The sequence below is a fragment of the Anser anser genome (genome assembly GCF_964211835.1).
Source record: "Anser anser genome assembly, chromosome: 17".
In the NCBI taxonomy this organism is placed as follows: domain Eukaryota; kingdom Metazoa; phylum Chordata; class Aves; order Anseriformes; family Anatidae; genus Anser; species Anser anser.
In genome coordinates this window covers 2,315,042-2,339,999 of record NC_139738.1, presented here as the reverse complement: position 1 = coordinate 2,339,999, position 24,958 = coordinate 2,315,042, and the positions used below count along the sequence as shown (strand labels likewise).

The window sequence follows — 24,958 nt, the reverse complement described above, 5'->3', positions numbered from 1 at the left end:
TTAAGCATTGAAGGACCTAGCTGAGTCACTTGCTAGTTAATTGCACAACTTTATGTGTTCATTTATGTATCAGAATTAACTCAGAGAGCTTCTTCTCCTTGTTTCTTATACCCAGTAGAAATGGCAGAAGTAAACCAACAGAGCACTAATAGCCCCCAAACTACACAGATAGTGTGTTCAGCTCTCCTGAATTCATCATCTGTGAAATAAAATGAACCATAACAAATATGTATCCTTTGATCTTTGTTTCTAAATGGATATATTTCTTTCAAAAGCAGCTTTCTGTAAACCAGAGAGAATGCTCTGGAGATGAGGCAGACGAACTGGCAGTGATAGTAAACCAAGAGCCTCCTAACACAGGATTATCAATTCATGTTATGCTTCCGGTTAAATAGCGCCTTTGCCTCCCACTCACAAGGCATCCAGCAGACCTGGAGTGTTTCTCTCAGAAACCTGCAATTCTCCTTTAATATTCAACTCAGGAGTCCCCACTGGGTTCAAGAGCTGAGCTTTTCCCCTTTAGGATCTGGGATACACAATGATAACAGTTATCAAACAGACTTTCTAAATTTATGTATAATTCAGACCTAAAAGTGAAGAAAAATCATTTCAACGTGAAAATCTCTTTACCTGTATTGACCAAAAGTACTGTTCATAAGAATAAGCCACTGTATCCCTTCACTAGCCCAGCTGCATGAGCCTTTAGCTACTAAACTATGAGCCATGGCTTACTGCGTGCATTCTACTAAGACAAAACATTCCTTTAATGGCTATAAATTGGCCAAACTTTCTTTTATGCAGCCAAAACACCCAACACCTTTAAATCTCTCTCCCTTTGGTTGTAGCCTGGATTCACAGACTTTTTTTTTTTGTATCTGTTCTTATGTTCACAATTCCAACTTATACAAGAGGAAGCACACAATACGAATGAGTAAGCATTAGGATGCTCCCTTTCTTCCTTTCTTTCTGCAGCAGCCATAGCTGGCAGAACAACAAGGGGTTAATGCAAAGCACAAGCACTCAAACAGGTTTGTACATCAAAATGTGAAAAAGAACTGCTGAGATTGTTTGCGAAGGAAGGTCAGAACTATCTGTAAGACCTGAATTGCATTTTCATTAGACAAATGCATCTATTGATAGATCAGGAAGAGGCAAATGCACAGTGGAAATAATAGCACAGGAGCTAAAAACCAATAACATTCAATATATGCAATAAATTTCAGATGCAACAGCAACCTTCCAAAACCATATTACTTCTTCCAATACCATGTTACTTACAGATTTTAAGCAGGATGAATGAAGAAGATGAGTGAAAACTCATGTTTGTCTCTTGGTTATGCTGAGTCCAGCTTGATGAGAAAATAGTTCCCTGTGAGCTAAAAACAATTTTAAAAAGCACATTTTTAATTTTTCCTCCTGGTTTTGTAACTATTTGTGACAGAATACTAGTAACGTGTGAGAAATTAAATTATTTTTACAGTATTCAGTAAACTAGTTAACTTTTAAACCCATAAATATTCTAATTTCCTCCTGGTTGTAGTGTATAAAAATGTTATTTGACAATTAGTTGTTTCTTTTGAGTGCTGCATGTAGAGAAAATGCTCTGAGAGATTTTAGAATATTATTCCTTTTACAGAAAAGGTTAAAAGGCATTACTTTCTTTATGTGAACCCTGGAATAAACTGTTTTAATTTCATTCTGTGGATTCAGTGAGGTGTATACGTGCTTCATTTTCTAAGTATACGAGTAGATCTATTAAAATAAAGGGAATTACATATACATAAACACTCATATATATGTATATACGTATCTGCATATATATACACAGAGATATGCGGGACAAAACATTCTCTGAATAACGGCCCAAGACAGAAAGGAACATATATCTCTGCTGCACAACTTTCCTATGCAACTGCAGCTTGTTTCTTTCAAGACACTGAGGTAAAAAGAATACTGGATCATTATAAGGAAATTTACTACATTCTTGTTAGAGCCACTAAAACAGCTGTACTGCCTAGCCTAAGAGTTTCCAAAGCCATTAAACAGCAAGTGTTTCTTAAAACTTTAAAAAGGAAAATACAGATAGAAAAACCTTGTAGTGGAGCAAGATTTATAGGCACTAATACAAATATCTATGCCTGAAGCAGCACTTTAAAGTAATGCTATAATTAACTTCAAATAATTTGTATTCACTTTAAGCTAATTTTTAAAAGAACAGTTCTTAAGAGCCTACAGCATTAAAGTAAAGAACTACCACTTACAAGCACTGTGTATTCAACTGTGTGTTTCCCAGACAAGTTGCCTGGGCATATCTTGCCATCTGCTGGAAATATCCAGACATACATTCTTAAATACAGGCTTCAGATTTACTGTCACAAATACTGGCACAATGAAATAATGAATATAAAATGAAATAATATGAAATAAAATAAAATGAAATTACCTGTAAGACCCTTAAAATAGTCGCGTTAATAAGGATATCAACAGGTGTTCAAGTTTGGGTGTAGCGGACAGCAACAGTATGACTTTTTATTAAGCTGAGGATGATTCAGTAGAAGATAAAAATACAATGATCTGCCATCTGAAAAAGCAAACAAACAAGCTCAGAAGTACATTCAGGATTTACAGTTCTAGGCCAACAGAAGATAATGACGTTTTAAAAGCAATATGCCTGAAACAATGATCATACAATATGTTGCATTTTCAAACCAGTTACAACCTTGTTAGCTAATGCACAGAGGAAAGCTGACATCCTCTCCAAAAAATGCCATCTGCCCAGAAGTGGAAAGCAATCTACTAAAAAATTGAAGTGCTTAAATAGTCTTCCAACTAGAAGAGATTTTTAAATTAACATTAGTACTAGGTGATCAGCTACCAAATCTCTGCAAGATGTAAAAAACATACGGTTAAGACTTTCCTTAAGCACTGAAAATGCACCTAGTATTTTAACCTGAGTAAGCTGTGCTAGAGAAAAACAAAAAAACAAACAAAAACCAATAAAACCCACGAAGTGCCAAAATCGCAGTTCTGAAGAACTCTTGCTACCTTTTATCTCCCAGTCCAACAAGCTGAAGTCATCAAACTGACATGACAAGGAGATCAAAGTCTAGCTTGCTCTGAAATTATCTTTGTAGACATATCTTACATATCAGTTTCCATTTAAAGCAGAGGAAATCTGAAAGAAGAGGAAAAAAGAAATTATATCAACAGTTTCCACCGAGTTAAAATTAACACTGGATACACTATTCATTCAGGTTAAAAATTGATAAATGAAGGCATCTGGTGCATTTCCTTGGTGTCACAGAATACATCTAGACTGATGGGAGTAAGTTTTGCCACTCTACAGCTACTTAAAGTAGTAAAATAGCACTGAACTATGCACGTTCTGGAAGACTGTAGAAACAGCAGAAGAAAGCAGCATTCATATGAACACACACACATAAACCCCCCGTAAATCTTGTGAAAGTGCTAAATGGTGTCCAAAAGGAACTTGATGTAGGTGAACACAAAGCAATGGCAGGAGACTAAGGACATTTCTTTGTGTGTGTATTTTCAAAATACAGATTACAACTGCACAACTGAAGGTGGTCAGAAAGTCTTAAGAGTTGTTACACAAGACAAACTGATGTGTCTGAATTTATTTTGGAAGTTTGGTGTGTTACCATTGTCCAATAACAGGTAAATATAGACCAGCAAAGACCCAAGGCAAACTTTTTCCTTAGATAATTGCTTGGAAGATTGTTTTAAGGCACACAGTAATTGTTTGGCCAGCACAAGCAGCGTTTCTGTGCAGGTTCAGCTCCCCCGTGCCTTCACCTGAAGAGCCCCATCTCCTGCTGTATATGAGGGACGGCTGGGCTTCGAGCACCAATGAGGTATAGTTTAAAATAAAATAAAAAAAATACTTCATAAAACCGAGCTAGAAAGGACATTAACCATTTCAGAGACTTCAGTTCCCGGAGCTCCAGCGCGCTGCGGCCGCCCCCGGGCGGGCCTTCCCCGCGGCCGCCCCTCTCCTCAGCGCCGCCCCGGGCCGGCCCAGCCTCCCGCAGGCCCGGCGGGGAACGAAACCCCCGGGAGGGCTCCACAAGGGTCGGGCGGGCCCGAGGGGAGTCGGGCTGCCCCGTGAGGGGAGGCAGAGGGAGCGCTGAGAAGCCGAGCGCAGCAAGACACCCGCCCGCTCACCACCCGCCCGCCACTCCTGTCAGCTCGCCCACCGCCCGCGCGGGAGGAGTGCGTTTGCCGCTGGCTCCTCTGATTGGCTGCAGGTGTTCGCCTACCGCTTCCTTTCTAGCTTTCGATTGGCCGGGAAGCTCCTGCTCCGCCAGGTAACGGTTCTCGGCCCGCGATTGGCCGCAGGTAGACGGTATCCTTTCGGGGATTGGCTCCAGGTGAGTTGGGGCTTGCTATTGGCTGGCAGGTGGAGCGGGAGGTTTCTTATTGGCTGCGGGCGCCGGCCCTCCTAGGCCGCCATGTTCGGCGCGGGGGCGCCGTTGCCAGCAGCGGCGGTGGGGCGGGGCCGTGACTGAGGGGGGCCCGATCCCGACGGGGGGCCAGATCCTGAGGCGACTGCGGGGGGGCGGGGGGAGCTCGGCCCAAACTTCTGCCGGGACTTGGAGCAACTTCGGCCCGGGGGGGTCCCCGGGGCTTGTTGGGGGGCCCGGGACGGCCGGACGGACCGACAGACGGACGGCCGGACCGACAGACAGACCCCGGCGGCGCAGGCAGGGGGAAGGGGCAGAGCTGAGGGGCTACTCGGGGGCTTTGGTTGGGAGCTCTTTGTGCCAGACACGAGCCGTCGGGTGCTTGGGTTGGAAACGTATTTGGGAAAAAAAAAGTTTAAAACGCTTGGGATATTTCCTTAAAAACCGAAGCGCGCGCTGTGTCGTTAACTCGTCTCGTTGAACGTATCTGGGAGTCAGGAGTCCTGTGGGTTTCACGTTGGTTTCTTGGCTTTGTACCCAAAGCTGCCGGGCTTTGTAAAGTTTGGCACGCTGCTCCGGTTTGGTGGGATGTGTGCGTGCTCATCGGTGTCCTGCTTTCCTCTGCAGCTGGGCTGGAAGGCACCTGGGGGAGAACTTCGTGTTGCAGCTCTCCGGAATTAGAATTACACAGCTCGAACGAACTTCGGTGGGCTTATAACTTCGCCTCGGCTGCCCGGTACAGACCATGCCTAGCAAAATGGGCTCCAAAATTGATTTGAACAAAGACTTCATCAGAGTGAAAACACACTACAGTGGGTAAGTCTGTGTGGTCTCCCCTCTCTGTCGTGCCCTGCCGAATTTAGATGCACAGAGACGACAAGTCCATGGTCTGATCTCGTGGTAAAATAATCAGAGCGTTGATGCATTTGTAATTGATGTCAGAGAGGTAAACCAAACTGATGCATTTGTAATTAATGTCAGATAGGTAAACCAAACTATTAAAAATCCTTCGGACTCCTGCAACATACTGATTGTAGGAAAGAGTTGATAGCTTATTCTTGGGTATCAAAGGGGGAAAAATATGTAAGAATGGCATGCAGTTATTGTGGGCTGATAGGTTATTGATTTCTGCTTCATTACAATGTTTGTGGTCACAGACGTATCCATTTCTTGCATCCAGATGCAGTTATTATCTTTATTATGGAGTAGTTGTCTCTGATCAAATGTAATACATGTTACATAACGATCTCTACATTTACAGCTTACTCCTGAAGTCAGGTGGAGACTGAAGTATCTCCTTAGGACAAAATGTAGAATGTTTAATACCAGATTCCTTTTCCAATGGGGTTTTTTAGATGCTATTTTAATTCAGAGCAGTTCCTGTCTTGGAAAATGAGAGTAGTTTTTTTTGTGGGTAAATGTGTAAGCCTTCAAACAATAAGCGGGTGCCATTGGTTTTGTTTTTCTTTCCTTTTTTATAAACTTTAAAAAGAAGGATTATTGGAATTATGTAGGTAAATGAGAAATTAAAGAAATTTGGTTAGGTCTCATGTTAAGAGTAAATTCAGGTGAACCTATCCAAGCTGCTTAAAGGTCCAGTTATAAGAAGTGATTAAAAAATCTAAATTAAAAATCCAAACATCAAAAAACCTTTGCTTTCCTGCTATGAATGAATACCCAAAGTAAACTGTTAGTCTGTAACTTGTAAACACTGTTAGGCTTCCCTTTATTTTTTAATAACTGCTTCCCCCTCCCTTGCAGTGTTTAGACTAATGCTACATGAAGGGCAGTGAGATGTTAACACATCTGCTTCCGTTATCTTCACAATGCTTATTTTGGCAGCTCTGATTTAAGGCAATAAATTAAGTCCTGGTTCTTATGACTTCAGTCAGTTGCTGGCAGACTCAGGAAGCCTTTTTATATTTCATCATTAAATATGTCTGAAAGACAACATTTTAGCTAATTAATTTGCTGCCACTCTGAGGACTTTAAGTTGATGTTGCTTTGATGTCTGTCTAACTCTAAAGCCAAAATTTAAGTCATTTGAGAAGTTAAATATTGGCCTAAGAAAATCTTTAGACTCGATTGGAAGTATTTAGATTCAAATTACTGGCACATGATAGCAGAAGCCTAAGTAATCTTTTCTGATACTTTCCTGTTAAACAAATGTTGATACTGTGGTTTTTAATGCTGTGGTATAGAAAAAAACTTAATAATTAAATGTAATGTAATTATGAAAGTAAGTTCACTAAATTTCATTGAAAACGAAGTGTTTTCTTGATTAAACAAAATAATTTACCAGGTCAATGCCAAGTAATATGGGGTAGAATTCTACAGCAATTTGCAGTGTAGATTTTGGCCTCTTTTGTGTCAAGCCAAAAGCGGAGCAACATACGCATGCAAGGAACTTGGTAAATGCTTGTTTTATCATATAGTAGTATGGAAAAGCATAATGCATTTATTATTATTTCCGCTGCCTTCAATTTCTGGCAGTGCTACTGACAGCTACTGACACAAGTTTTTTCCTTATGTCTAGTCAGTTGATTTTTGTCTTTGTTATGCTGCTTGTAAACTAAAGTCCGACAGCCTGCTGATTTACAATTCATTTATGTGCCGGTTGAATTTTCACATAATTTTTTAGTAAAAATGTAGGTAAGCTTTTAGTGATGAGAACTCATGTCAATACTTGTGTCTTAATAAAATACAGAAATTTGCAATTTCATTTTTAAAAGTGATGTGTTGCTGAGATGCACGGATATGAGTTGCCTTAACTCTACAAGGGAAGGCACTGTAAACATAAATAGAACTTAGCATAAACAATTTGAGATAGTTTGCCGGCGGCAAATAGTGGTTATATAAAGAGAAAGGTGTTTGTTTAAAGTTTTGTCTGCTCAAAAATGGAGGAGGTGATAACACTGGTTTCATTGCAATTCTGGTGTAATAATTACAAGGGTTATTAGAATAAACTACTGTAATAGTGTACCTCCTGTAACCACTATAGTCAGTGATTTCCTTATTTATTTATTTATTCAGTTTTGGTGTATCATTGTAGTAATCTCCCTCTGGTGTTTGCTTTTTTAATTCTATTCTTGAGGCAGAGTAACTCTGTGAACCTAGAAAACAAAGGTTCTATAACTACTGAATGTTGACTTTAAACTATTGATCAAGTGTCTGTGACTCAGTAAGAGCTCACTATTTTTGGCGTTACAGTAAAACTGGGTGTCTCAGTATCTCCGTTCAAATACTGCACATCTTGAAACAAATTTGATAAACTGCAGGAAGTCATTGATGCTGGACAACTTCAGGTTAGGGACAAGTTTATTCTGGTAGCTGCTAAAAGAAGTTAAAATAGGAGTTAATGGTACATTTGAAAAAGTAAAATAGGAGTTGATAGTAAGTGACAGTATGTAGTGAGGTAGAAATCCAGCTTAAAAACCTAAGCATGGGGAAGTTTAAAAAAAAAAAAGACAACCATGCATGTTGAGTCTATCTCTGTGGAGTCCTAGGATTGCAGGTATTCATGTTTCTGGGTGTGGCACTTCATACCACAGCATAGTATAAATAACTCTATAAATAGATCGCAAAGGAAAGTAAGCTTGTGTATTTCTCACTGCGTTGTTTCAGTTACTAAGTTTGTCTGGCTTATATGTGCTTACTTGAAATCACTTAATTTAAACAGCAGTAGTGCAATGTCTCGTGTACTTTACCTTGGTTCTAAATGGTAGTGCAATCTAACAATATGAGGAATTTTCTTAATATAACTGCCTGTGCATACAACTTGCTGGTCATTAGTTCTTCGTATTACTTTGTAGTGCCCAGTTTTAGCTACCTGACAACAAAAGCATCTTGTGAGATTTTTTTAAGAGTTAAACAGTGAATGATTTGTGTTCATCTCTGCCACGGTTGTCTAATGTGACTACAGAGGCATTAAGACTAAACGCTCTCAAGAAAACACAGATATCAAAACAATTTGAATAAATCTCATTGGTAATTCGTATTGGCTATATATGTTTAGCATATTTTAGCTGTTATTTAGTCCAATCTGAAGTTTATTAATTTAGATGTAGAGTGACTGCTATTGTTATCACAACTTTAACAGTTTGAGGCTAATTAATATATTGTCAGCTTCAGCTGGAGTTTGTAATGTGTATGGTGGGGTGGTGTCTTGCTGCATAGTTTCACTTATTTTTTAAAAGATTTTGCAGTTATTGAAATTTTATTTTATCTCTTAATGGAAGGAGTGCCAAGATCAATTTTAATTCTTTTGAAATTTGTGTGTTACTGTACTTTAGACATGGATAGTTATAGTATAAGGGAACTGAACTTGCTGAAGTCAACATGCATTAAAGATGGAACATTAGGTATGTGGATTTTTCTGACAAAAGCTTATGGTTTCATCTCATGCAGGGACATCCTAATAACAAACCTAGACGCATCAATCAGCTATGATGAACTTTGTGATGAAGTGCATGAGATGTGTAATTTACAACAGGAGCAGCCAATCACCCTGAAGTGGATTGATGATGAAGGTATTGTACTGAAATCTTTAATAATTCTAATTTTTTTGAACGTTATGGTACAGAGAGAGGCATTGAAGCAACTTACATAAAAGCCATTCATGTTGTGGGGTCACTTAATTTGTAAATGCCACGGGACATAACCCTGTCTTATAAAGCAGGAATCTTGGATAAAAGTCTCAAAACATCAAGGTTGTACTTTATTTGAATTCAACACTACAGAGTGAAGGCTCTGTAGAACTTCAGTATTGTACTATTACATACCTAGATGCTGAATGCAGTGTAAGTGTTGATTTTGGACTTCCATGGGCCTAATACCCCTCAATAGCCTCAGTTCAGCAAGCTGACTTTTTAGTATCTTTAACTGTCAGTGTTCAGTATGACAGGCTTTTGCATCTTCTGAATTATGATTTGCCTCTAGAATAAGTTGCTTTTGCGAAGTACTGCAGATAGTATATCAGGAGACTGTTTTACACTCAGACAGAATTTTTGTATTTTGTGTGAGGTAAGGTAAGTGTTCAGAATTCCAGTGGTGACATGATTTTCTTTTCTATCGGTTGTTGTCCCTGGCAGCTCTATTGTTGTCCCTGATGGTAGTGTTGATTATATTACTGGTCTGACGTAGTCTATTTGAGCATTAGAGAGTAGATAGATGTTGAGCATTCTATTCAATTGGTTGTTAATATCCTGTTTGTTTAAACACAATGACCAAGCATGAAATAAAGGGACTTGAATTTATCAGAAATAAGTTGGTTCCACTGGTGGCGGGGAGAAAACGTCTGGTGTATCTCAGGTTCGTGTCCAGAAAAAGAAAACTGGGGGGAGAATTTCATGTGTGGGGAAAAACAGTGAACTTCTGTGGAGTAGGGGGGTTCATAAAGTCCTGTAAAAATGATTTGTGCAAGTCTTGGCTGCTTACTCTCTTCCTGCAGGAAAGGCTGATGTCAGATCTCATTGTTCCAAATTATCCTCCTATGTGACATGGTTTATCATTAGTCTTCTTCCACAAGTAGCTGTATGTGAGAAACACTTTTTCTTTAACCTTTCTGTAGGCTCTGAAATGTCGTCGTGATGGCTTTGAATATTTCTTCTTGCTGCATAATGCGGCACTTCTCTACAGCCTTAAGTTAGTTAGAGCCTTCTGGTCGCTGTGAGTAGAAGTGACATGGAGATGCTTGACATTGTGTGCCTTTGCTACTTTTTTTTGCTTTCTTCCAGAACTTAGGTGTCTGCTTATCATTTGCTAGAAGTGTGGTTCAGCTGTAATTCATGATGGGCAGAACTCTTGACTAGTGGGTTGTGAACGTTTACCATACAATTATACAACTTTGCTAGTGTTTGGTTGTTTACCTGCTCCAACTTCCCAAAGCTACAGTCTGTGGCAGAACTCTTGGAGTGAAGAAAGGTGAAAAATTACTAAATTGATTCGGCTAACACTTTTTAAAATTACTCTTACTAATAGTTGTAAAATAGCATATACTGCCCTCTTAGCTAAGTAGTGCATTGTAGTGGGTGAACAGAATTTCATAATGATTATGAGGAATGAGCGAGCCTGTACTCAAAGAATATTCAGTCCTTTTAAGATGCCAAGGAGACGTAGGAATTTTTCATTTTGTTCTTCACTCTTAATTTCATTATCTGATCAGCAAGAAAGAGGCAGCCATACTGATCTATTTCCTAATACTGTTTCATTGCTGTGTATGGTAGTCTAATAAAAAGTAACCTGATTGAGAAGTGCCCACAGAGTACTTACGTTGCATGTGCTTGGTAATTATATTGCATTAGCTATTTGAACTGCATGATAAAAGGAACACTAAAGTAGGACAGAGAAAACTTAAAGCCTTGAATTGGGGAAATGAGACATGATTACTGTAACTGTTTCTTGGTTTCAGTGTCTGCTTCTGGAGGTTTACTTAGATTAAAACAACAAATTTTCTTTTTTTTAGTCGCTGTTCAGTAATTGTTTCCTTTTAGTCTTGGTTAAATATGTACCTGTGCAAACATCTCAAATTTCTCATTTTGGCTGTTAAATTTTAGTCAATCTACTGTTTTGGCTGCCCTCAATTGTCCCAGGTTTTAAGAGTTATCCTATTTTTGTGTATGAGTGAGTGTTTATACTTACTGCCATGTGTAATTTAAATTCATTTGACTGATTGCATGAGCAGATGTTCTCTTTGAAATAACTTAAAGCAAACAGAATTGCTGATGGCTTAATGGATAAAGAAAACTTAACCAAAGATCCAAAGAAAATGAATTTTTGTGATGAACTTTTTTTAGCATTTCTGTGATATTTTTGACAAGATCAAAAAAGTTTGAACTAGGAATAAGCCATCGATAATAATATCCCACAAACTTGTAAGGAATATGGATTGCTGACTGGCAGCACCAATCATTCTATTGTCTGTCACGCTGCATTATTACAGTATTTAGACTGCCAAGTACACTGGTCTGCTGGGTGGGCTAAACATACCCTGGGGGTGTTTAGGATGATCCATAGGTGTGCAGGAAGAAAATAATAGGACGTCTTTTTATCCTTAAAGCTAAAAATATAAGCTTAAGTTGTATTTAATATCTAGATCAACACTGGTGCCCTTGCTTGCTCTGCAATGCCAGGTGGTCAGCGTCACTTCGGGTAGGCAAGGTATGCTGAGGGAGGAGTAGGTGTTCCACAGTGTTGGAGTTCACAGTAGTGCTCCTCACTTGTGTGGTCGCTTCCAGTGCATTGTGATATAGTGCAGTTTGTGTGCCTGGTACTCCTGAAGTATGAGCTCTGTGTCAGCCACTTTAAGAGGTAAAAGCAGTGAGTATCTAATCAGATATGTCAAGTTAGCAAAAAAAAAAAAAAAAAATCCAAATTTTCAAACGGACAAATGAGTTTACATCCACTATTTAGTGGTCTCACTTAATAGTGCCAGTCAAAAAGCTGGTTGGGGAGATGCTTATTCTTCCTGCCATGGTAAAGATAGCTGGTGTAACATTATGGCGACTAACTAATGTGCATTCCTTTTTTGGAAGATGCATAGAAGACGTTGCTGGAGGTTTAGAACAAATTGTGCAGTACGGGAGGTTTGCTGTGCAGTTGGATGGAAGTACAGATGTTGTCTTTTGCAAAAAGACAAATGTTTCAAGTCTGTGCAACTTCTCTGTGCTGACAAGTGGCTGTCAGTAGTATGCTACCTACCAGATAGTCTCAAAAGAGGGGAAAAAAAAGAAACAGACACTCCCGCTTAATCCCTATGACTGCTTTTCAGAAGAAACCATGCAATAGTGAGAGCGTATTTTGAAAACAGATATTTGTGAATGTTTACTTTTTTCCCTATGTACATGTAAAGAGAATTTTCTGACCTGTTTAAAAATCTCCAAACAGTTTCAGTGGGTTTTGAATACATGTGTTAAGAATTTAAAAATGCAGCTATTTCAGATAAGTTTGCAAGGATCAACTTCAGGGAAGATGGAAACTTCAACAAAAACCTTTGCATAAGTGCTGGATAGGATTGAAGAATGATTTAGTAAGTGCAGCCGATTATGCACTTCTTCCATTTGGATCTACAGATCCTAGAGGTTTTTTAGCTGGGACAGCCATTAAGAGCAAATATCAAAATAAACTGTGAGCTTAGAACCAGACCTTTGCTCACAAAGTGTTAAACCAAGATTTTCAAAAACAGTGAAGCACATTCAATCACATAGCTCACTAAAAAGATACTACTTTAAATTAGGTGGTTTTTTTGATGAGAGGATTTGTTGTGGCTAAGCAGATCTCATGATTTTTTTCTATTAGCCTTTCTACTAAATGCAAGTTAAAAACCACAGACCAATTTTCCTGAAAATGTCCACACAAACCCTGAAAAGTTTAGAGACTATTAGATTAATTTTATTTCCACATTAACATTTGCATATCTGTATCCCATCCACAACTTTCATCTGCGTATCTTAATTTTTATGCTTTCAGCATAGATTCTTTCTCTATAAGACTAGCGAAAGAGACTCAAATCTATCTGCACCTTTGTAACTTCCTAAGTTATATTGTTCTGCAGTTGACAAAGTTAAGGTAGTAATATAATGGACCTTTAACAAATGGTAAATTAACTTTAGTCCTAAATTTTCAGGAAAGCAGTCCTACTTTTTTCCTGCCATGTGTTAATATCTTCAAACATATCTATTTGCTAGTATTGTGCTGTCCCTTTGTGAGCTAACATAGCGTGTTTCTTTCTGTTCAGTTTTGATAAAAAATAGAAGGAAAAGAATTTCTTCCTATGTTCTGGCTGTGATCAAACTACGGGATTAATTTCAAATTTTTGAAGGAAAAGAAGGCTGATACATGTCTTACTAACTGAAATTCTCAATATTTCAGTCGTAAATTTACTGATGGATTGTTTTTTCCTTAGGTGACCCATGTACCATCTCCTCTCAGATGGAACTGGAAGAAGCGTTCCGTTTGTATTGTCAAAACAGAGATGAAGGGCTGATAATTCATGGCAAGTATTACACAGTTTGAGAACCTTGTGTACATTGGCTGATAAAACTAATGGCTTTGTAAATGTCAATTTGGAACGACTTGTTAGACTGACAAATGCCATTTTTCTGTATGTAGCTGGTACCCTGTTCTTTGATGTTGTAAGATGGAAGTGTTACTTTGAGTGTGGAGTCTAAAGCTGAAACAGTGCAGTGGGCTTACAGTTCTAAACTGCACTGACTTGTTGATGCTGTAGTCAGGTGTAAGATCTTTTAAGCGCAGGCACTAGTTTTGATTACTTCTCAAGCAAAATTATTTAATGGCTTCCAGAAACTTCTGTTTTTGAGTAAATGTATTCAAAAATCAAGGAAATATTACTGTGTCTGAGTACTATTAAGTTTTCACTTAAGAACTATGTATTTCTTGTTTTAGTTTTCCCAAGTATTCCGGAGAAACCTGGCATGCCTTGTCCAGGAGAAGACAGTGAGTACTAGAATGCTATCAATTTCTAGCTTGCATTTTTGCTGTCATATAGAAAAGAAATATATTGAAAGATTTTCATACATGTACACAAAGCCAGCTTATATCTGTTTTGTGCTTTAGTAGAATATAAAATGTTCAATTATTTAATATATGTATCAACAGAGAAATGACGTATATCAATACTGTGATACTATTTTAATATTCCTGAGGATTAATAATGGCTTCTAGTTGGTGGTACGCTGGTAGGAAAAGAGGTCAGGATTTGAGTATGGTCCTTGCTTTTGTCTGTTTTTTTTGCTTGCAGGAAAAGGAAGTGATGTACTGAAGAAGAGTGAACTACAGCCTTTTCTGTAAAAGGCTTATTAAAGTATCAAAATTTCTAGTTGTGACTAGATAATTATAGATGTCTTATCTGGTAGAAAGAAGGAGTAAATGTGCAATACAGTATCTGCAATCCTTACTAAGCTAATAAGAGAAAATAAGACTTTTCTACACTGGTCAGAAATATTAAAGAAATACTTTTTTCAAGACACTTCATTTCTTTTCAGAAGGAAAAGAAAGGTATCTGTGGTCTTCCCAGTGGTCTTTAGGGTGAACCTGGCAAGCATGTGTGTAGCTGTTTCTAATACATGGTTTTCCATGTATCTGTGGTGTTAGTGCATTGTTTAATATTTTTTGTGTACTTTTTTGTACCTGTCAAAATAGTAGCTCAGTGGTTTCCTATTAATTTTGCTCAGGTTTCAACAACAGAATAGGTAACCAGTCCCCTTTGTTAACATCACATAATGTAGTTCTACTGAATGAACAGGCAAATGTAACTTAATTTCAATACTTGTTGGTTCATGAGTTAAAACCGAAAGGAGGACTTGTTACATTTTACTGTATGTTGAAAATGTGTAGGTTTTACCATGCTGTCACATTCCAATTAAGAGTAACAGGTTGAAAATATGGGAAAATATTTTCAGGCTTAAGCTTCATGATCATTCTGGCAAGAGCGGTCTTAGCTCTGTAGGTTTAAATATGTTCTTGATGTGAATTTTGTAAAAGGAGCACTACTTTAGGCTATCACACCTTCAGGTCCAAGAATAAACCCGGTCTCGACTGGAAAGGTGACAGATTTGCATAGGCAGGCAAAAAACGAACTGCTCTGTCTACAGAAGATAATGTTAGCAACAGTAAGGTTTCCCATCCCTGTGTTTTGTTACTTGTCCTGTATCCTATTTTGGTAATGATGTTTTCAGGTCTCTGGGTAATTCAATACCTTGGGTGCCTTTGACTTCTGTAAGGCTTACAGCAAAAGACAAAGCAATAGACTTGGAGATTACGTAGCCTTAGAATGCTTGCCGTGTTCTGTTGGGCAGGTCTTGATGCCACAGGTAAGGACAAGTATTAATATTTCATCAGAAGTCTCCATGCTGTGTTCTGTGAAACAGTTGTCTTTCAGTGAAGATGTAACAGCTGATTTCACTTAAATTACTAACTTTGGGGTGCCGTCCCTTCCCCTTTTCCACCTTAACTCCGCAGCTAGGAATGGAACAAACCAACATCACCACTGTGTTTAGGGCTGTTTCCCAATATATTAAGCCCATTCATTTTGTTTTCTTTTTCTAATTTGCTTTTGTTGGATGGAAACTGTAGGGAGTGAGCTCATGGGCATCCATGCTATTCCACTTTCCCAATGTAAGAACTGAAAGAACCAGCTGACTCCAGCTCTGCTTCAGTTACTACAGCTGGTTAATGACAGAAGGAGGAAAGACTTATGTTATACCAGTCTAGACCTGTGCTTGTTCCAAGTAGAATTATTTGCAAAAACACAAGACTCATGTGAAATACTGTCAGGTAGAATATGCTAACTGGAGGGGAGGGAGTGGGGAGGGGAAGGCTGCTGCTTGAAGGGATATCTGTGCAAATCGTGTCAATGTGAAGTTCTCTGCAATTTAATGGTCTCGTTACAGGTGTGGATATTTTAGTACAAAAGTTTTCCGTGTTGTTTTGTAGATGTTGTACTTATCCCAAACCATCAGATGAACCACAGAAATGTATTGATTAGGGTGGTTCAGGTGACCCGGGTGTTCCGTCTGTAGGGTTTTGCAGGTCATGTTGAGTAATCCTTTTGATTGTTTAAAACACCTGTTTAGTACGATGTGCTTTATATGTGATTTGTGGTTGGGTTTTTCATTTAATGGATAAATTCAGTGCATATTGCCTGCTTGCATCGATGGGACCTGGAGGGAAATCTGGTACTGTGGCCTGGTTGTTACTATTTTCAAATTGCTTTACGACAGAGCTATTAAATTGCATCAGTGCTAATTTAGCATACAGTAATGCATTCAGCATTATTGCTTGTCACATATGCGCATACACTTGGACTGTGTGGAGATGCTGCTGATATTGGGGATATTGCTTACTTAAAGGACACGCAAGGCAAGCAGATTAACTGAGTAGAACTTCTTGTGCACCAAAAATACCCATAAGCTTAATTGTTTGTGTTGTATGCCTCAAGTATGAAGTTGACAGGACTAAAATACTGTTCTTTGTGTAGAAATCAGCCAGTATTTCTCAAACTCTTGTTTTATCAGCTTTATTGTTAGCTACATTCATAACAAATCCTTTCCTAGAGCTTCTTCCTTACTCTATACAAGGAGCTTCTAAGTTGGTCTCAAGTTACTTCCAGAGGCAACTAAGCAGTTAATTAGTCACTCTATCCCAAATGGGCTTCTGCTTAAATTAGCAGTCTGTAAGTATGGGCTTACAGTTTGTTACAGAACTGCAGACAGTTGGAAATGAAATTTTTAAACAGCACTATCAAACTGCTCAATTATTTAATTAGCAATATATTGCTCAGGCCTGTTCACATTAGGTCATGGAGTAACTGTATCTAGTTGCATGCAGTCTTCTGAATTGGAAATACTTAGCTGTGAATTTCTGTGGAATTGTAAGGTTTCTCTCTCTGTCTTCAGAACAGTAATCTTTTGGAGTAAGAGTGCGGAAATACGTACTGAGTGTTTTGCATTTATATTGAAATCTTATAATATAATTGCTAGCTGTCCAAGAACTTTGTGAAACCGATGTAGCTTTGAGATTGTGCCAGCCAGTAAAGCTTGAAAGAAATGCGTGGAATCATTAATAAAATCAGGAATGCAAATAGCATTTAAATTGTAGTCACGTGGTGTAAGAAGTTTTTTTTGTGCTTGAAGAAGCTCAATTTTTATTAATACAATGCTGTCGGCAAAATCAAACTTGCACAGGTTCTCCAGCCTGATTTACATCATTTTTGTATTCCTTTTGCTCCTGCATTTTTATACTTCTTCCCCCTGTAGACTCAGCTCCTGCTATAGATGTGCAGCTGCTGTTGGAGAAGCAGTCCCTGTACCTTCAGCAGGGCAGTTAACGCACCCCAAGCCGGCATGGCAGCCCTGCCGTGTGGGTGAGGTGGCAGGCTTTCCAAAACACCTCGCATCCCTTCCCAGGTGCTGAATGCGACCTCTCGTAGGTGTGCCTCGCGTCTGCTGGCCTGGAGCCTCGGGCACTTTGTCGCGATGTTTCCTGATAAAGATGGGAGACTTTTAGGCCAGTCATGTGTGTTGAAAAATATTTTTACTTTTTAGGTGTAGATGAGCAATTATTTTGGAATCGATATTAAATAAGGCTGTTGGGAAGTGTCTGTGTGTTTCTTGTCTGTGCTCCTAAGTGAGAGCCTTCCTGATATCCTGATGCGAAGCGTGATATCTGATTGGCAGTTTTGTTAATTATTGTCGTCTCCGCTTATTTACCCTGACAGATCTTGCTCTGATTTATTCCTCTCGCTGCTGCGGCACGTTGTATAACAAAGCATGTTGAGCTGAACAATTCCTATTGATCTGTAAGACTTCCCTGCCGGAATTGCCCGTTTTATCAGAGAAATACTTGTTTTTGTGACATCAGCTCCTTGACATCCATGCCATGTTTTAGTTTGTGCCTCAGCTGCTAGCTACAGCCTCCCAAGGGAGCCAGTACCACCCGTGCCTGGATACATGAGGCAGAGATGTGAAAGGGAGAGACGAGGGTAACCAGTCTTCCATTAAATATTTGCGCTTAATGTTCGAGCTGATCCTGCCTATTGTCCTTGGTATCTAATGGTATTCAAACAGCGGCATCGGTGGAATAAAGGGAAAATGTTTCGTTTCGTACCTACTGCATTGTAGAGGATAAAGAATTCCATGCTGAAGAAGCTAAAGAATAAAACCCAGTGAGTAATGCATGCCTTGTACATAGATCTGGTATATCGTCGTGATTGCTGTCGTGAATCGAGGCCATTGATGCAGTGTGTGTGTACGTGTGGTGCGGTAGATAATAGAAGTCAGCGTTTTGGGTATGATATAGTTGCTTTGCCTACCAGCCTCCTTTGCAGCCATAGATGTTACAAATGCACAGATTCCTGCTGCCTCCTGTGCGTAGGGATGTGGCGGCGAGACCTCTCCGAAATGCTGATAAAATTGCAGTGAAAAGCCTCCTTCCTGGGGAGTGTATTTTGGGAGGAAAAGGACAGAAGAGTGAGTGATGCTGCTGCTGCTAAGGGAGATTAATGAAAGAAATGTATCCAAAAAACCCTGACGGTATGTGTTCAGGGCCTGTTTATTTTAAGATTGCTGATCTAATGATGAATGCTTTTAGAAGCATCATTTGCTAAGGCCTTTTTGCTGAATTGTATTTAGTGGATTGTTTAATTGTGAAATGCTTGTTTTGAATAAGGGTTCACTTAGTCTCTAGTAATTTAATCAGAATATACTGTGCTCGTATACCTCTGTGTTTTTACATCGGAACAAAATGTGTGTATTTAATGTTGAAAATATCTTTGATTTGGGTGGCTAGTGATAACAAATGTTAGGATTGTTTTGTTGTGGGCTTCATGTAATACAAGAATGCAGAGTAAGGAACCTTTAAATCATTTCATAAACAGAATGAATGTTTTTAATGTACAAGTACTTAGAGCATTAGTATGACAGTAGACTAGTGTTCTTATCTTATACTTCTGGCTGATCTTGCTGGCCTTTCTTTTTTGTAATGATTACATTGTGTTGTGAATGTCTCTTATGCTCTTTGTTTATCTGAATAATATTTTAGCATTAGGTGTTTGGGCTTCATGTTTTTCCCATGCCACCTTTCTTGAAAATTTCATTGTAGGGTTGAGTAAAGGTATTGTACTAACCTAGTTATTGTCCTGAGTTATTTTATTTTAGGTATGGATATTTGTTTTCTGCTTTATATTCTGTGTAACACTACAACTAGTTCCAAAAGGCTTCTTGCTAGAGTAGTGTGGCCTGTAAATATTTTTCTAGCTCATAAGGCAGGTTTTTCCCCTTCATTTGTTACTGTATTGGCAGCAGGGATTAGATTATTCAGAGCACGTGAAGCAATTTCATTCCCCAATGAAGAAAGGAACTATAGCGACCATAGAGAGTATTCTGAAGACACAGCTTGGATTGCACTGGGTAATTAGTCAATTTTGAAACTGCTTGTAACCCCCTCCTGGTTTTCAGTAACTGAACTGACAGAGGAGAATTTTGTAATATTTTTAATGTAAGATATATTGTTGCCTAGGAATTGAAAATAGCTGTGTCATAGTTTCTCAAGAATACCTGAAATCTCTCCCTCCATTCTTTTACTGTGTGCCACTTGTTTTTTCATATATGGTATATTTGAAAAATATACGTACAGATCATGAGACAGGGTAAGTCACTGAATACAGAGCTGTAGCTAATCATCTGTTTTGTTCAGAATCACTTAATATTTTTCATTCTAACATAATTCCAGCCTTTTTCTCAGCTCTGAAATATCCAGTGATGAATAAAAAGCTAGGCCTCCTTTTGGGTAATTTAAGTAAGAAATTACAAAGCATGCATCAGTTTGTGGGTTTTGATGTCCTCCGAGTGGAAAATATCAGACGTCTTAGCAGATGTTTGTATACCGCTTCATAAACTATACAGTAGGATAAGGAATACGTGAGCTAGTCTTTAAGGTGTCTTAACAAATACCTTGCATTCCTTTTATTTATTTCACCCCCTCCTCTATTAGCTCAGATTGTAGTGTTGTCGTACAAGGGAGATGTCACTTGCTTTTAGAAAACTTGCTTGAAATGTGATGTCTGGCTCTAGCCCCCCAGCTTACCTCTCCAACCTCAATCTATACGCTTCTCTCGTAAGCTGGAGAATCTGCTTTTGGTGGACAGGCATTTGGGGCCACTAAATTGGAAAGGGGATAAGGGTTTTTGTGTTTCTTGTTGCAATCAGTGGACATTGGCAAAACTGTTAAACCTTTGTTAGGCCTTTCTGTTTTGGTAGCTTGAAAGAACTGTTTAATGTGTAACCCTCTTAGAGGATATGCTCAAGGTTAGGAAGGTGGTATTCTACTTGGGGCTCTCTAATACTTCTTAAAACTGTTCTCTATACAAGTTATGGTTTTTAATGTTTTTTTTAACTGAGCCACAAATAGCCCCAGAGGCTTGCACAGCAGATAAATGGGCTCTTCAGTGTTTCTCTCTTGGAATTTTGAGTTTTGTGAGAAATAAGGTCTTGTGAGGGGAAACTTCAGGTCCTGCTGATTTGAAATGGAGAGCACTTAAGGAGTGAAGCTTTGTAAGAATAAGTAATGATAGTGGTTGGCTAACCACTGCAGACTTGCTGTCAGTTCAAATCTAGGTGGAGTGTAAGTCTTCTGAAGTAAATAAGGAGATAGCAACTACTTCAGGGTCTGCTGAAAGGGTGGTTTTCAGAAGAGGCATTAGAGAGTCCTAATCATCGCTGTCAGTGCAAGAGTTAAGTGCTGAACAGACTGTGCAGTTCAGCCCTTAAACCACAGGGGGAAGGTAGTGACTTGGGTAGTGAAAAAGGAAAAACTGGGATGCTCAATAGTGACCAGAAAGCACCTGATCTGTAGTTCTGAAGTCCCACTACTAATTCTTCTGTAAGTGCTTTCCTTTGTTTATTAGCTGGGGTTTTATTTAAAAGTCAACCAGAAAATACTTGAAAGCAAAACCTTGATTTTAGTATGGTTGTGTACTTTTACAATAACGTGATAATACAATCATACAACTCCTCTGTAATTCAGGTTATCATCTCTTCTTTCTTAAGTAAAGCAGGTGCAGATACCCCATGACTAGTACAGGATTTCCTGTTCTTTAGATTTTTGGTTCTGATAAAAATCGTTCTTACCCATAGGGATTGCAAAGAAAGGGAAAACCCAGGCAGTGATAAAATTGATCTTACAGAACAAAAAACCTGATCATACAGAAACCAAAAGTGATCTTACAGAACAGAACCATTGGACCTGCTCCATTAATTTCAAGGTGCAATTTATGCTTTTAACAATAGAACTGCAGGTTAACTGAACGTTACTTCAAACTTGTTAGAAAAAATAACTATCATAATGATTTTACACAGCAGTTCTCATAGTATACACAGAGATAATGGGGAACACAGTAGAGATCAGAAGGGTTTTAGGTGGGAAGCAGCATGTAAACTTTGCAGATCTAGTGTAATTATCTTCCTTTCCTCTGTGGGGTGAATGGAACAGCTCCTTCCGAAAGCTCAAAGACAAATACTATCATTAATTCAAAAGATTTAACCATGCTTTCTTTGACGTGTAGAATGCTGTAGTGTTCCATTAACAGAGCAGATGAGAGGCCAGGTACATAAGATGGTATCATTTGCATTTTTTCTCCTGTAACTATGAGAAGCTCTGGGATGGATAGCTGCTTTCTTGGGAAAAGGTAGTTCTCTGCATCATAAAGTAAGTTGGAAGACTGATTCAGTTTGCTATTAGTGTATAATTATTTAATCTAGAGTATACCAGGTCTGTTGAACTTCTGAAAGTATTCAGGTTTTTCTTATTTGGTTACTAAATAATGATAAGATTAGTGATACATTATAATGCTGCTAATGAGTTCTTAGTTATACTTGTGAAATGTCCAAATGTTCTCTCTCTATGTTGTGAGGAAGCCTAGAAGGAGTGCAAGTACAGCTGGGAGAGTCTCTGAGGTGTGACTCCTGTTGGACGATAAGTATTGAGCACAACTTACAGAACTCATGACATAAGTGGACAAATGTGGATTCTTGTTAATTTCAGTTTTCCTCCTAACACAAAGCAGAATGAGGTACTCTGAGATACTGATGGGTCCTGTCTGTCGGGCTGGAAGGTGATAGATCTGGAATGTTAATCCTGCTGCAAGGTAATAGTATCCTGTCATACTGAGATACTGCACACTTCTGAATTCCTTCCAATTGAATCTGCTAATATCATACCCAGAGAAATGCACTTGGTCTGATTTATTAGAAGAGAGAAAGTACACATTTATGAAGTAACACCTAAACTGAGCTTCTGCCATTCTGCTAATACTGGAATAATGTAAACGTTTGGAAGGGAAATGGAACTGTTTTTAGAATGGATCATAAGCCGAAGTAATAGGATCATGCTGTGAAGGAAAACAGCCTGACTCAGAAAGTATGTCTTAACATTCAGAGTGTGGGAATCAAGTAATGGTTTCAAGGGCATTGGGGAGGCTACCGTATACAAGCCTTATTGATTTGAAATAATGTGAAATTCATTTTGAATAGCTGGTGGGTTTTTTAAGTAGGTTTGCATTTTCCATTGATGATGTAATTGAATAGGTGTGGATGTCTATCACTTGAAGTCAAATCAAGTCATTTGATGTACATTAGAAGAAAACTTAAGAAATACATCTATTAACTTAGAAAAAGATAGCCAATGAAATACAGCTAATTTAAAAGTCAGGTACACCACTGAGAAATCAATTAACCATTTCCTGTAAGGCTTACAAAATCTTCTAAAAGGTGTTCTGGAAGGCTTGTCAACAGTTAACTTCTTTGTTTTTTCCCTCCAACCCTTTCAATAGATATGTTATAATTTGCTGTTTAAGATAATGAAGACTAGGTGGAAGTTTGATCTGACCTAGTCTTAGCTGGCCACGCTTTAACAAACTGGATTCAGTTCCTTCTGATCGCTGTCTGGCGCAGTCACAGGAGGGACACAAAGGGCACTGGGGGGAAAAAGAATTGGTTCAGGATTCTGGCAGTAGCTTTTACTAGCTTTGCTGTCACTGATGCCAGGCTAATGTTGGAAATTACTTTGAGCTTTGCTAGTGTTGTCCACTGCAGGTCTACACGTGATAGAGCTCTTCAGATAAGTATTTTGACTACTGATACTGGAATTCTCACCCCTATAGCTACCAATGCATAATGAATTACATAAACTAAAAGGACTCAGTTTTTTCTAGAATATGTGGTGTCAATATAGCTCAAGACTACCTAGCAAGTCTTAAATCATGTGAGCTACTGAAAATGAAGTAGGACCAAATTCCTGCAGTAAACTTCATTGGGTTGCTCCTTGATTCTTTGTATGCCTGCTTCAGAAATTTCAGACTGTATTGAAGATGGAGGCTTTCAGTTACCAGGTTATTTATAGTAGAAGGTAGTGCTTCATGTATGTACTAATACATAGAAGTTTAAAAAAAAAAAAAGTGGCCTGCCAAGTAGATTCAGATGGTAGTAAAATGGTGAATATTTGGGATGTGTTCTGCTTCAGTAATCTGGGTTTTGTTTGCACTGAGGTCTTGCTAAATACAAATGAGAGGTTTGGCTAAAGCTATAAAATGTAAAAACATGAAACATGGGCAATATCTAGATAAAAATATACCTAAATAAAAAACGTGAAATTAATAGTTTGGGTAACTAGGTATACTGCTTAGACGTCTGTGTGTGACAAATGGGGTTTAATACTGAACAAATGTTTCATTTCCTCCTGAAGTTATTTTGCTATAGATTTCTTAAATATTCAGAACTTCATTTTGATCTAATTCAACACTAAGGCAAATTAAATCATTTACGTACTGGTTCCGTATTCTTGTGGCCTTTTTTTTAAATACATTTTAATGTCAAACATTTTTGTTTTGAATAGATATTAATGAGTAAACTCTGGGCTGTTAATCACCAAGTCAGATTCTTAACAGCTCTTAACAACTAGTTAATAAATGGTTAGTCTCCCAAGTAAAGAGAACTGTATGCAAGTTCTGTGATTGATTTCACAGTTGGTGTTCTAGAATTCAGTATGGAAGTAAGCTGATTACCCTAACTTGCTACAATTTCTCTGCCAGTGATTGGGAGAATCCTACTCTGATCCTTCTATAATCCCAGACGTATCCATTTTGGTAATACTACAGATGTATTTAACTATTCTCTTGTGTGCCCAGCAGTCTCTAATGAAAAGAATCGAACTTTTGAACGTGATGTAGACTCGCTAAATTGTGCGATTGTGCCATGCTGAAGGTGATGTTGAGTTTTGCATGAGGTTCAAGCTATGATTGCCTGTTTCTGTGCATTGCCCAAATCATATGTAAGCCAGGCTGCTTTAGCCATGATACTTCTTACTGCACTCAGCATCGTAACCAAAATTACAGTTCTTGATGTTAAGGCAATTTGGACCATTAATGTCTTTTTTGCTATATCTGACTATGGGATTTTAAGGCTTATTTTTGTCTTTTTCCAGAAACATGCCAAGCTATCTCACGCATGTGTTGGCCATGATAGTTGGGGGTTATACTTCCATTGCAGTTTTCAGGAAATAGTGCTGTAAACTGTTTTCTACTGAATGTTTAGATGTCTCCAAATTAGATAAGGTGCCCGAGTTAGAAGGCTGATAGCATCTCTTGAGCAAAGAAAGTCAAGTCAACTCCTTGGATGTCTTCTCTTCGTTTGATGGCTGTCTTCCTCCAGGTAGGATGCGTTGCTGCCTTCCATACAAGGTGCCTCTGAGGTGCGTCTCAGGCTGCAGGCATGATATTTTTGGTCGATCAGTCCATCTGTCGGTCACAAGTTAAAGGATTTTTTAAGGGAAACTTTATGTTATGGCCATTTTATTTCTAGTATTTCTGTGAATGTAAGGTATTTCTATTTTTTTTTGAAATTGAAAACCTGTGTTCTTGAGAAGAGTTTTTAGATTCCTAATTTTCTCATGTACTTTGAGTACAGTCAGTATTTTTTAGTGACAAGGCAATCCTGATTTTCTAATAACCATTCAGATGAGCTTTT

The 24,958-nt window shown here is 38.5% G+C and overlaps 2 protein-coding genes across 10 annotated transcripts in view; one reads left to right on the top strand and one right to left on the bottom strand.

Moving 5' to 3' along the window:
• Positions 1–4,414, bottom strand: part of CFAP74 (cilia and flagella associated protein 74) — a 74,941-nt gene extending 70,527 nt beyond the window's left edge. For 3 of the 5 annotated variants that reach the window (XR_014573217.1, XM_083802323.1, XM_083802326.1), the window contains exons 1-4: positions 3,937–4,074; positions 3,046–3,175; positions 2,444–2,581; positions 1,279–1,376 (exon numbers count right to left, since the gene is read on the bottom strand). The gene's annotated coding sequence lies outside the window, so the exon portion shown is untranslated. The other 2 variants (XM_083802324.1, XM_083802325.1) reach the window with 2 other exon arrangements.
• Positions 4,258–24,958, top strand: part of PRKCZ (protein kinase C zeta) — a 48,060-nt gene continuing 27,359 nt past the window's right edge. Inside the window, exons 1-5 of one of the 5 annotated variants that reach the window (XM_083802339.1) lie at positions 4,258–4,391; positions 5,052–5,240; positions 8,832–8,953; positions 13,327–13,416; positions 13,827–13,877. In XM_083802339.1, coding sequence (XP_083658465.1) covers positions 5,170–5,240; positions 8,832–8,953; positions 13,327–13,416; positions 13,827–13,877 — 334 coding nt within the window. In that variant the 5' untranslated portion in view covers positions 4,258–4,391; positions 5,052–5,169. Of the gene's footprint in view, positions 4,392–4,480; positions 4,725–4,759; positions 4,930–5,051; positions 5,241–8,831; positions 8,954–13,326; positions 13,417–13,826; positions 13,878–13,951; positions 18,106–18,167; positions 18,473–24,958 lie in introns of those variants that run through there. The other 4 variants (XM_083802340.1, XM_083802338.1, XM_083802342.1 and 1 more) reach the window with 4 other exon arrangements.